Source organism: Physella acuta, unplaced genomic scaffold, assembly GCF_028476545.2.
Source record: "Physella acuta isolate Inbredline_101_S28 unplaced genomic scaffold, ASM2847654v3 ptg000115l, whole genome shotgun sequence".
Taxonomy (NCBI): domain Eukaryota; kingdom Metazoa; phylum Mollusca; class Gastropoda; family Physidae; genus Physella; species Physella acuta.
Genome location: NW_026731635.1, coordinates 55,790 through 68,464, shown reverse-complemented (window position 1 = coordinate 68,464; position 12,675 = coordinate 55,790). Strand labels below are relative to the sequence as shown.

At 35.6% G+C, this 12,675-nt stretch overlaps 1 protein-coding gene across 1 annotated transcript; it reads right to left on the bottom strand.

Moving 5' to 3' along the window:
• Positions 1–1,715: 1,715 nt before the first annotated feature.
• Positions 1,716–12,655, bottom strand: LOC131934662 (serine--tRNA ligase, cytoplasmic). Its single transcript, XM_059290740.1, has 11 exons — positions 12,354–12,655; positions 6,828–6,898; positions 6,601–6,684; positions 5,860–6,018; positions 5,287–5,427; positions 4,834–4,989; positions 4,251–4,472; positions 3,892–4,021; positions 3,406–3,563; positions 2,758–2,887; positions 1,716–2,633 (listed from the first exon to the last, which is right to left on the bottom strand). Exons 1-11 carry the CDS (start codon positions 12,487–12,489, stop codon positions 2,524–2,526), a joined length of 1,497 nt encoding a protein of 498 aa, XP_059146723.1. The 5' UTR covers positions 12,490–12,655; the 3' UTR covers positions 1,716–2,523.
• Between the last annotated feature and the right edge of the window lie 20 nt (positions 12,656–12,675).

Sequence of the window (12,675 nt, the reverse complement as noted above, 5' to 3'; positions counted from 1 at the left end):
ACACACGAGGCTAATAAACATAAAATGTTTTGGTTCTCCCCACCCTCCTCTCACTTTCACCAACACAACAGAGAGTTGGTTAACATAGATGTGTCGTGTATAAAAAATCTGATGAATGTTAAATAAAAACATAGATCCAAATGAATAGGCATGTAAAATAATAGGCCTACAAAGTAAGTACGTGAGATCGGGAAAATGATAATATCTCAACAATACAACTGAAAGGGCAGGTCGTATTATAATTATTATAATTAATTAAGATGGCCACTGAAATGGGTTACCAACAATGTTTCTTGAAGGCTTTTTTCTCGAAGGGAGGGGGTGGGATACTCAAAGCTGTAGTGGGAGAGGGCGGACTAAATTTTCCGGAGGGGGGGGGGGGGGCACGCGCTGGTAAAAGTACATATTTTCGATATAAATTGTATTTCGTTCGGGTGGGGGCGATAATCATCCCCACCCCCCAAGAGATTCCTGAAAGAAACACTGGCTACAAATCATTGCCTGTTCTAGACAAAATGAGTTATGCATTTCCTTGCAACAGCATTTATATTAGAAAGGTAACCGAGCTTTTAAAATTTTATTTGGTAGTCTCCCTTTAGAAACTTTTTTTTTTTTTTTTTTTTTTTTTTTTGGAAATGGTGGGTCCTACTAACGGTTATGAGGTCATCCGTAAATGACCTCCAGCTTTTTTGGGCGATTTTTACCTCCCCCTTCCCTCAGTCACACATTGTCACAAAAAGCTAGACCCCCCCCCCTAAAATGACGTCACACCTCAGCCTACAAAATTGCAGTTTTTCTTAAAATACGATATTTTTCCAAAATCTTGTCTGAACTCTGTCAACATAGAGAATTTAAAACAATTCCTATTACAAATTTATTAAATCAGTTTTCTAAAATGTGAAATAACTGCTAAAATTCGTTTTCTAATATTGCTTTTTTATAATGAAAAAGTGTGACGTCACACCATCTGATGATCTGAACACCCCCCCCCCCCCCATCACACACCGTCAGAAAATTACGGACCCCCCTTCTCATGAATGTGATGTCATTTATGGACGACCCCTATGTTTGTAGCAATAGCTTTAAATCGGCGGCTGAAGGGCCTTCTTGTGGCTTTTTTGGACAATTCTCCAATTTCTCAGACGGTTGATCGAAAGTTGTGTCAACAGAGATTTTTTTGACACGTCATTTACCGGGACACCTTGCCATTTGCTAAAACAACATACCACGTGCTTATTGTGACAAAGGTGATTTTAAGAGAGATGTGTCACAATAGAGTACAAAACTTAACACTGGAAATGTTTTGTATTCCCTGGGTGCAACATGTTTTGTTATTTTAATTCTTTTTACACAACACTTTTATTAAGCTGAGCGGGCTCCAGTGGTGATATTTAATGACCATGGCCATCACTACTGAAAATTCTGTCCGTTAATTATTCATACCAACTCAATATTTTGATAGCTTAACTTAAGCAGAGACATTCTGTAGAGCAGATATGTAGCTAATTATACACCTGCTGCCCCCATAAGTTAGTCATTAAGTCAAGTACCTTGTTAGTTAATCTAGGAATTACATATTTGCACACAATTTAGAATTTCTTTAAAACCAGCTCTAGGAATTGCAACCACAGCAACTAGTTTTTTGCAACTAACTTTTTTAAATTAAAAAATCAAACACACTTTCACACTATCTCAAATTGAATCAATAAAAAAAATCAATTGAATAATCTTTAATTTTAAAACAGTCACTTTGTTAATACACATCACCACACAACCCAAAAATCTTATACATAACCACTTTATGTGTAATCATTTAAGTACTGCAACAGATTGACAAGACAATACTAGCCCAAATTTCTCATGGTCAAAACAGACTAGTCAGAAATAAAAATCTGTCTGCATTGCGATGTAATTGAGCTATTACTTAAATCCTAATTAAAATTTTACCTTAAAAGAGCATTACCTCTTACCATTGTCACAAAAACAACAGGACAAAATTAACACAATGTTAAAATTTGTGATACCAGTTAAACCTAACATCTACATCACAGGGCAGATTAAAATCTCTCCTCACCATTACTTTAATTTGTTAATGTAACCACTGGTTCTACTAACAAGCCTTGGAACTTTTTAAACCAGCAACAAAAATACAGCATCACCCAATTCTGGTACCTCAAAATCTATACTTGTAGTGTAAATGAGAAATACAAATAAACATTTCATTTCAAGGTTTACAAATGAAAAATATGTGACTTGTAAAAATGGACAAATGAAGAGGGTGTGGATTACTGTCTATGGTAGTAGCTCTGATCAAACAAAACAGATGTCTTATTGTATTACAACTACGCGCAAAGTAAATTTGGGGTTAAGGCCATAAATGAAAGTGATATATCCAGCAAATAACTTGAGATAACAAAATTAATATCTTGTTCAAAAAGAAAACAATTATACAAGCTTGTATACAGTAACTGGTAAAATTATTGACAACAAATAAATATCTGAGAGTGAAAGGGGTGGGTAAGTTTATTGTTCTAGTGGTTCAGCAGGGGGCTGTTTTTCTTTTTTTCCTTTCTTTTTCTTTGCTTCTTCCTCAATGGGGGCAGGCTTCACAAATGGAATCTTTTCATTGTAGCCTACAATAGATACAGAATTATTATTATAGTTTACTAAATAGTAACATGATTGACTACTGTTCATAAGTTGTAACAAAATAGTTTTTTTTAATAAACATTCAAGTAACAAGGCAAACATAGTTACCAGGGGGCATAAACTTCCTGAGAGCTTCAGGAACTATAACTCCGTCTTCTGTTTGATAGTTCTCTAATATAGCACAGAGAACCCTAGTGGTGGCACACATGGTGGCGTTGAGCATGTGGACAAAGCTGGTCTAGAATGATACAAATGGTAACATATTGACATGAGACAACTAAATAAGTACAAGGTGAATGAGTAAAATTGTGTTCATGGATAAAAAGTTAAAAACTGTTCATTTCTGCCCGAGGCTTTACTTTTCAGTTGACCCTAAAAAAAAGGGATGCAACCCTGATTTGTGTATGTAATTATTTTTAAACTGGCCATGAAGATACAATTTTTAGTAGCTAAATTTTTATAATTATTACTGTCCATGAAAAAATGAGTTTTTAGCAACAACCAAAATATCTCAATTATCAATCAAACTAGAGAAAAACTTCTGGGTTTCATACTATTAAGTTGTTATTTAAAATCATGGGAATATGTGATTTAGCTATTAAAACTGTAAAGTAGGATGTGGCGTGACAAAAAGCATTTAGACATGAGTATGTACCTAGCCTCATTCAGTGAAAATAAGTAAGCACTAACCAGCAAGTTCATCCCTGCTAGTGTTTATATTATTCACATAAAAACCTGACTGAAAATGTTCCTCACCTCTTGCCCCATTTTCTTGGTCTGCCCATATCTGATCCTCAAGCGCCTGGACTGGTAGTCCAAACAGTTTGAGCAGGACACCAGCTCCCTGAAAGCTGCGGACCCAGGAAACCAGGCCTCCAGGTCAAACTTTTTGGCTGCTGCATTGTTCAACTCTCCTGGGTTAAAAAATTAACTTTGGTCAAACTGGGCAATTAGTTGAATTTTAAATAAATGTTTTAAATAACTAGGAAAATGAAGACCTAACTTTATTTTTGCTGGACACTGTGTTTGAGCTTAACAGCCCTTGAAGCCTCATGCATTAGACAAAAGCCAAGAGTGTAGCTGACCTAACCTGAGACAGTGTAGCTGACCTAACCTGAGACAGTGTAGCTGACCTAACCTGAGCCTATATGTGTAGCTGACCTAACCTGAGACAGTGTAGCTGACCTAACCTGAGCCTATATGTGTAGCTGACCTAACCTGAGACAGTGTAGCTGACCTAACCTGAGACAATGTTGACTACCCTGTAGGGGATGCCCAATGCTTTAGTGAACTCTTCAGCATTGCCAATCATCTCCTCAAACATCTCCCATGACTTGTTATCTTCAGGGGAGGTAATGCAGAACTGTTCAACCTAGACAACAAATGGGACCGTACAGCACATCAACTGACTAAAATTATTATACATGATCATACCATTTGACCATATTTGTTAGGGCACACAATTTGAAAATATTTATTAGAGCACACCATTTCATCAAATGCACACCAGTGTCTCCTCATGTATAAGAATAAAGCACATCCTTTGATCAAATTCAGTACATAATTTACATAGGAAACAACTTGTGTTCGTATCAACTTACTTTTTCAAACTGATGGACACGGAAGATCCCCCTAGTGTCTCGTCCGTGGGACCCAGCCTCCTGTCTGAAACATGTGGAGTAGCCCATATACTTGATAGGTAGGGACTCTGTTGGGATCCATTCGTCGCGGTGGAATGATGCGATGGGCTGCTCTGATGTGGCGATCAAGTATTTCTCATCCAAATCACTCTCTTTCTCTTTGTCAGAGGCTTTTCCAACTACCTGTAAACACACATACACAGAGTCAAAGAGGTTTTTCCAACTACCTGTAAACACACAAACACAGAGTTAAAGAGGTTTTTCCAACTACCTGTAAACACACATACACAGAGTTAAAGAGGTTTTTCCAACTACCTGTAAACACACATACACAGAGTCAAAGAGGTTTTTCCAACTACCTGTAAACACACATACACAGAGTCAAAGAGGTTTTTACAACAACCTGTAAACACACATACACAGAGTTAAAGAGGCTTAAGCAGCTGATGAATTGGCCATAGATTACAACAATGTAAACAAACATTGAGAAAACTGCAGCATCTAGCCACATGAGAGATTGAAACCTAATCAATAGCCAGCATACCTTGTACAGTTCCTCATCAAACTGTGACAGCTGGGCCACCTCTTGCATCACCTCTTTACGCATAAAGAAAGGTGTGTACAGTGGTGTGTAGCCTTTAGTGTGTAGCATGGACATGGCTAGGTTGATCAAAGCTTGCTCCATAAACACCAAAGGTCCCTGACAAAAACCACAGACATTTTTTACATAGTAACATTAATATCACTAACTACTGTATTGAATACATAAATCAATAGTGCTTTTGTAACCTGTTGGGATAGCTTAGTAAACTTTAAAAAATCTTCAATGCAGAAAAATCTAAATACTTGTGTGCACTAGCTGAGCAATATCTGTACAGTAATTACAATTAGCCAATTTAAATACAAATTAAGAACTTAAAGGTACTCTTACAGTACAAGAGCTACTAAAAAAGATTTCCCCCTTCAGCACAACATTTAGTAAAAAAAAAAAACTTACCTTGAGAAAGTAGCCTCTGCCCCCTGCCGTGACAGCCCCCCTCTCATTGTCTGCACCATCAATCATCACCACCAAGTCTACATGGGAGTATTTCTTCTTAGTCTCTATATCACCAAATGTTCTCTCCACACCATTGTCATCCTACAGGAAGGTTACATAGAGATATTGCTACACAGTACACAGAATGGAAGTAAGCTGAGATATTATTACATACAGTTAAGTAGACAGAAATTTGTATATGGACTTCAATACACAGAGGAATTACTGCATAGCAACTACATAACAAAGAATGAGTCAACATCCAGATCACAAAATGTGTGTAAAAAATCTCTACCCCAGGTGGGAGCACATAGATACCTAAATCTTTAACTAGGTATGAGGAAGGAGCCAATAGATATCTAAACTTTTAACCAAGGTAGGAGTCAATAGATAACTAAATCTTTAACCCTGGTAGGAGCCAATAGATATCTAAACCTTTAACCAAGGTAGGAGCCAATAGATATCTAAACCTTTAACCAAGGTAGGAGCCAATAGATATCTAAACCTTTAACCAAGGTAGAAGCAAATAGATACCTCATTATTGCTGATGATGCATGAGTCATGCAACAGGTTGCCAATTTCTTTCAGAGACTCGTTCCTTTCTTTTTCTTCTACCAAAAGCTGGGCGTCATTTTCTTTCATCTGACTATCAATGGTTAGACGAACTTTTTTAATCTGTGTCACAGTCAGGGGCTGTGGGAGGAAAAATATATGTGGTTTAGGTTATAAGTCAAGAAAAATATATGTGTAGGTTTTAAGTCAAGAAAAACATGTGATTTAGGTTACAGGTTAAGAAAAATGTATGTGGTTTAGGTTATATGCCAAGAAAAATGTATGTGGTTTAGGTTATAAGTCAAGAAAAATATATGTGGTTTAGGTTATAAGTCAAGAAAAACATGTGATTTAGGTTATAGGTTAAGAAAAATGTATGTGGTTTAGGTTATATGCCAAGGAAAATGTGTGTGGTTTAGGTTATAACCAAGAAAAATGTTTGTGGTTTAGGTTATAACCAAGAAAAATGTGTGTGGTTTAGGTTATATGCCAAGAAAAATGTATGTGATTTATAGGTTATAAGCCCAAAAAAAAAATGTGTTGCTTAGGTTATAGGCCCAAAAAAAAAATGTGTGTGGTTTAGGTTATAAGCCAAGAAAAATGTATGTGGTTTAGGTTGTAAGTCAAGAAAAATGTATGTGGTTTAGGTTATAAGCCAAAACAAAAATGTGTGTGGTTTAGTTTATAAGCCAAGAACAATGTATGCCAACACATAAATCAAACCTGCAGCTTTTCCACAGTTAAGTTTTCAAGGTCTTCTAAGATACCAGCTGGTATAGTCTCATCATCCCCTACTGGCTGCTTATTCTGTTGAATGTTGGAACAAAATCAAATAAGTCATTACATGTTCACAACAAAATCAAATAAGTCATTACATGTTCACAACAAAATCAAAGGGCTGGCTGTAATAATTGATCAATAATAAAGCTAGTCCAACAACCAGAACACACCTTCATTTTGTCTCCTATCTCCTTACTGCAAACATTCTTGAGTTTGTTCAGTAAATCTGCCTTGTAGCGCACTGAAAGTAAACAAGAAATGTAAACAACTCAATAGATCAACAAAAGATAACAATAGAAGCACAAGCAATAAGCACAGCTGGGTTACTGAGTATTCTCAATGCTTTTATTGAGCATTAGACATACTATGCTGACTTTTGTTTACATGTTTAACTTAAATGATTCTATTGCCCACCCTCAAACAAATTTTCTCTTGACAATTGCCCTAAATATATGTCCTACAGGACCCATGTCCTGTACACTGCCAGGCAATCTAATTTGGATAAATTCATAGTTGTCCTACATTATCCATGTCTAGTACCACCTCAGAACACAATTTAGGCAATATTTGGATTAGGTAATGCTTGAATGTTAAGTATTAGAAAAACTAATCAACATTGACACTAAGTTAAAGAGCAAAGAGTAACCTTTCAAGAGATATAGATGTAATTATTCTGTGTAGTATGATTACATAATTACAGCTTCTTAGTGATTGTCTGTAAGAATCAGTTCCAATCCTCAGACAATTGTAAAATATTTGACAATTATGATAATCAACAAAATAGCAACATTTTCCACCTAGTGGACCAGCAAGGTATGTCTTGTCCATTGTCAAAACTGGTAATATTGGATAATTTGTGGATATGTGGAAAGCTTTTAACATTTGTCTGATGTTACTGTAATAATCACACTAGATCTACTTTGAGTTGTAAACAGTTGTTAATATAAGATATCAACAACACAATACTTGATTTCATAAAGTTTGGTAATTTTTTTTAAAACAGTTAAAAATCATTTTAATAATTAAATAAGTTAATGTTCATATGAAGTAGTGCTATTAATAGAAGTTACTCATGGCTAAATGAAAACAATGTAATAAATGTAAGGATTATTTTTATTTTTTTCTACAAAATATTCTAATTCAAGGAAAACAGATTTTTGGGGAACCTATATATTACTTATGTTAAACAATGGGAATAACGTTGATACTTTTATTAGGCTTAACAAAAAAAAACTGTTTTGGAAATACCCAATGCTAAAAATAGATATTTACAAAGTGTTATTCTAAGATAGCACTAAAGTACATAACTACTGTAGGGTTTATTTTTAAAATCCCATGCTTCAAAAATTCAGTCATCAACATAAATATTTTTTTTGCAAGAGACTAGAACATTTAGATACAGTTGACAGTTAAAGATTTGTTTAATAAATACATATTTTAAAAAGATTATAATAAATGATTTAAGTTTTATCTGGTGTGAAATCCTACATTATTATAAAAGTTTAACTATAGGATAATTACAATGGAAATGAAAATACAGACATTTAGTGGACAGTCAGTCACTAAGATTTGTAAAACTGATTTTAACATGTCTTCAAAGCTTTCACACACAAACACACACACTACATAATAAAAACTAAAACTACATTGCATGAAAACAGATTAACAGACTGAAATGTAAACACTAAAATCATTAATTTCACCAACTTAGAATTATCACACTAAAGGATGGACACACTGTTACCCTACTATGGGGATTTGTTTCAACAAGTTTGTGGGAGATCTGTGTCAGCAAGTTAGCTTTGTGCACATATTTCTGTAGCTATCATAACAGATATTGAGATAACAATACTTTATCGTCAGGGATAAGCTAAGGGGATTTTCTTGTAAACTCTGTGACTTAATCATGTGAACTAGCATCACAGAAGAACACCAAAACTAAATCTAACCCCAGTCTCAAACTTAACTCAGAACCTAACAATTTTAAATCCTTAACTAGTCATTTTGTCAATTCAGCTTCAGTCTGAACAAGACACTGACCGGTTTAGTTGTTACTTGTGATTATACATGATTATGAGATGTATAGGTGTATATAGGCTTTCTGATCTGCAATTGGTACCTTAAAGACGTTTGAGGTGATACTAGGTAGGCCTATATGAACTTATATAAGATGTGTATTAGACCCAAAAATGTAGAGCGCATTTTTAAAAGTTAAATACAATTGGTAGCTGTTTTAAATGGTGGTCCATATGGCAGAAGTAGTAGAGATGAATCTTTAACCTCTGAGTATGAAGGAATCTTTACAGGAGTCTTTAACTTGCCCTGTTTTGAGCCAGGTACCCACAAAAACTGGGTAGACAGTGATTTCTTTTTGCCTGCCAATGATCCTAACTCAAGACCTTTATTTATTGCTTACACATTAAGAATTATAAAGTAATGCATTAAGCTTTCATTTATTGTCAGAGTATCATTGTTAGGGTCACTTTAGGTTACGGTTAGATCCAAGGATAAGAGTAGCGCGATTAACATTTAACAAATAAATATTCTTCAATGTGTGATGTTTTTTATACACAAGTACCACATGTTTGTGTCATAACATAACTGACTTTAGGTTTCACATTAGTCATCTTCACTATGGTGTAGGAGTATTCTTTGGTTCTTTACTTAAGAAACATGGACAGAATAATGCAATCGAGTCAAATTTCTTTTGTGCCAGTATCACTATCAATTGCTGTTTTCAAGTAGTGTTAGTACTTCTGATAGGAGGGTTAGGCAACACCAGCCTATCAGAGTATGCCTAAGCCTATAAGCATTACTAATGCAATTGGTCCAGTTGAGAGTCTACTGTCAGAAGATCAAACAGCCTGTCTGATACTATCACTATCCAAAACAATATTGTAAAGCACTGTGGCAGGAGGAAGAAGAAGGGAAAGGCGAAGACAACATTGGATGGATGACATCAAGCAAGGATTGGACTTGAACAGGGCTACACATCACTGAATTAATCAAAGTGGCAGAGGACAGAGATGGATGGCGAAGAATTATGAAGTCCACTGTGGTGCCCCAATGACCCCCCACCCCTAAAAAAGAGATGATGATGCTTTTACTGGTCTGTTGTGTTAGCCTAGCTAGAGTTTGCTAGAGTAGAGGCAAAAGGCAAAACCAGAGTTCAGAGCTGCTTAGTAATTTTTATTTTAGATCTAGAGAGGTTTAGGTTAGGGGCCAATTATTATTTTTGGAGTTAATTAGCTTCAACAAGTAGGGGACCTACAATCTTAATTCATTAATTCTCAATCTAGAATCTAGATAGGCTAATCTACTACTGCTACTACTACTAGAGTAAAGTTCCTCGTGTTGTCAAAACCACGCTGTGGTCACATTCCTGCTTATGGCTTCATATAATATTTGTTTGGATGTTTTATACGAAACTACCAATATCTGCTGTAAACATGTCCATTTCTAAATATATCCAGGTCAAATTCTTTTGTTTCCCTCCTTCTGGAAGACAAGTTTTTAAATTTTCAAGTTTCGAGGTATGACGTCGTAGGCAACTCTAGTTCCCCCTATGAAAAGCACTAGGTCCCGGATGAGATATATAAAACCAACCAATCAAAGCTTTTTATAACTAGGTTAACTATAAATAGCTTTTATTTATGTGCGGGACACTGAAAATACTGTAGTTAAGGCTATTAAAAGAATCTTAGTGGTGAAATGGGGGTGACCACAGCTGGGGTAACGATTTTTCTGTTTTACCCTCGCTGTGGTCACCAACGACTTGAGCTAAACTAGCCTAGATCTAGATGCTCTATATTTCAAGCTAAGTCTAGAACCTGTATAATTTCTAATTTTTTCTGTTGTTTTAAATTATTTCAATCATCTACTTCTTCTAAATCTAGTTTGTGTCTCTAGATACAATCTAATCGAAGCAAATGTTACGTTTTGTCTTGTTAGGGATTGTTACGTCCCTTTGATATGATTATTATGGTTGCGTCCCTTGAGTCATCACTGGGTCATCCGTAATTTGTAGTTAATAAATTTAATTTACGTGTTATTATTTGGTTTTGCAAATCTATTAATTAATTATACAATCATCAACATGTTTAAATGAGTAAAATGTTTATTTCAATTATTAAAATTGGATCAAAATGTAAAAATACGCTAGTGATCACAAGCAGGGACAGGTGACCACAGGCAAATAAAAAAGGGGGAAAAATAGATCACAAGGAGGTTCGTCACTAAAACATGAATATCTCAAATACTATGCGTATGAATACAAAATAACTCATGCATATTAGAGTAGAATGGCAGTGGAGTAATAAAGTACTTTTGGTTTGTTTCTGTGTGAAACGGTTATAAAATAGCGCCCGATGAAAATCGGGAGTTCGGAATTTTTCGCTATGTGTGACCACAGGTGGAACTTGACTCTAGAAATTCTAGAATTCTAGTTCTAGTAAAGTCAAAGTACTAGAGGAGCTTACACTTTTCGGACACACATAGCGAAAAAACGCAACGTAAAAATTCCATGCGGTCTCATTCAGTAACCGCTTAACATAGAAAACAAAAAAAAGTATCATATCTATCCGCAACCATTCTACTTTAATAATGTGTGTGTCATTTTGTATTCATACGCATAGAACTTAAGCTATTCTTGTTATAGTGACTGGGGGGTCTTAACGTGTGTTCGAACACATGTAATACAGTTTTACATGTGTTCGGACACCTTTACCCGTCATCGGACATAGCACTTTTTGTTCATTTAGAATAATTTAAAGTCAATTTAATGAATAAAAACATATATTATATGCATTTATATTGTGTTATTGATTGTTTGTGAGGTAATTTTAATAGTATAAAACCTTTTTCCCACACTCCCAAAGTTCATCCCATTCAGCCATTGCGGCTCGCGCAGTACGCTGCTAAGCCAGCCAGGTCACATGATTCCCCCTCCTCTTTCGCATTCCACTGCCTTCTTGACCTTATTTTGACCCTTTCCCTTCAATAACCAGCCCCTTTTATGCTCTAAATTCTTATTTAATAATATTTTTGTGTTGCTGTCCGCTCCCATGTAAGGCCAAATAAGTTAGCGAACACCCCTTTTTTATTGTTCAAGCACGAAAAAACCCATTAACCTTGACATTTACGATGTTCCATACATATATAGAAGCTATTTATAGTGTAACCTTTTAGCTAAGCATTGATTGGTTCAAGTTTTGCCCCTAAGTCCAACCCTAGGTCACTTCATCCGGCTGGTGTAAAAATAGAAATGTGCGTACCATGCAACGTTAAAAAATTTCTAAAAATAATTCTTGAGAAAGGAAACGGAAGTACTTGACACGGAAGTGTTCATAAATGAACAGTTTACGTGCAGGCGCCGTGGTTTCGCGTGAGACATGCTAATTAAAGTTTCTATGAGCCAAAAACCGACGAAGTGTTCGGTCCTACGTAATTTTTGGTGTGTGTCCGAAAAGTGTAAACTCCTCTAAGTACTAGAATCTAGATTCTAAGTAAGAGAGCTGCTCTTGTAGATCTAGATTTCTAGTAGTAGATAGCAGAATAGTACTAGTAGGCTTATAAAATATAGGCCTAGATCAAGATATAGATCTAGACATAAATAATAAATTATTAGGGGGGGGGGAGGGGAGTTGATAAAGTAAAGTCAGTAAATTGACAATAAAAGAAATCTAAGAAAAACTTACACTTTCTCCAGTTGGTGTCGTGTTCCACTACTTTGTCAACCAAAGTCACATCTTTGAATCTTTTAGCTTGATTTTCTCTTATTTTCCCTGGATTACCACCTTTGTCGGCACGAAAAAGCTCAAGATCCAATACCATTTTCAAATTATAAATCTACCCTACTTGGTAAACAAGTCCGTTATACTGCAAATTGGGTACCCGGCTTACTGTACCTGGACGAGTATACAACTAAGACTACAGTAATCTCAGGGCTAACGTGGAAGCACGCATGCCCCCACTTTACTTCCTTATTGAGAATGCATTGTCAAACAACTGCGAGTATTC

Excerpts from the sequence above, each read along its gene's own strand:
- LOC131934662 (XM_059290740.1), bottom strand. The coding sequence starts at position 12,489 with ATGGTATTGGATCTTGAGCTTTTTCGTGCCGACAAAGGTGGTAATCCA. Across the intron at positions 3,564-3,891 it reads GGTAGTCAACATTGTCTCAG|GAGAGTTGAACAATGCAGCA; the intron begins GTTAGGTCAGCT and ends TTTTTAACCCAG. Across the intron at positions 2,888-3,405 it reads CCAAGAAAATGGGGCAAGAG|ACCAGCTTTGTCCACATGCT; the intron begins GTGAGGAACATT and ends GTATCATTCTAG.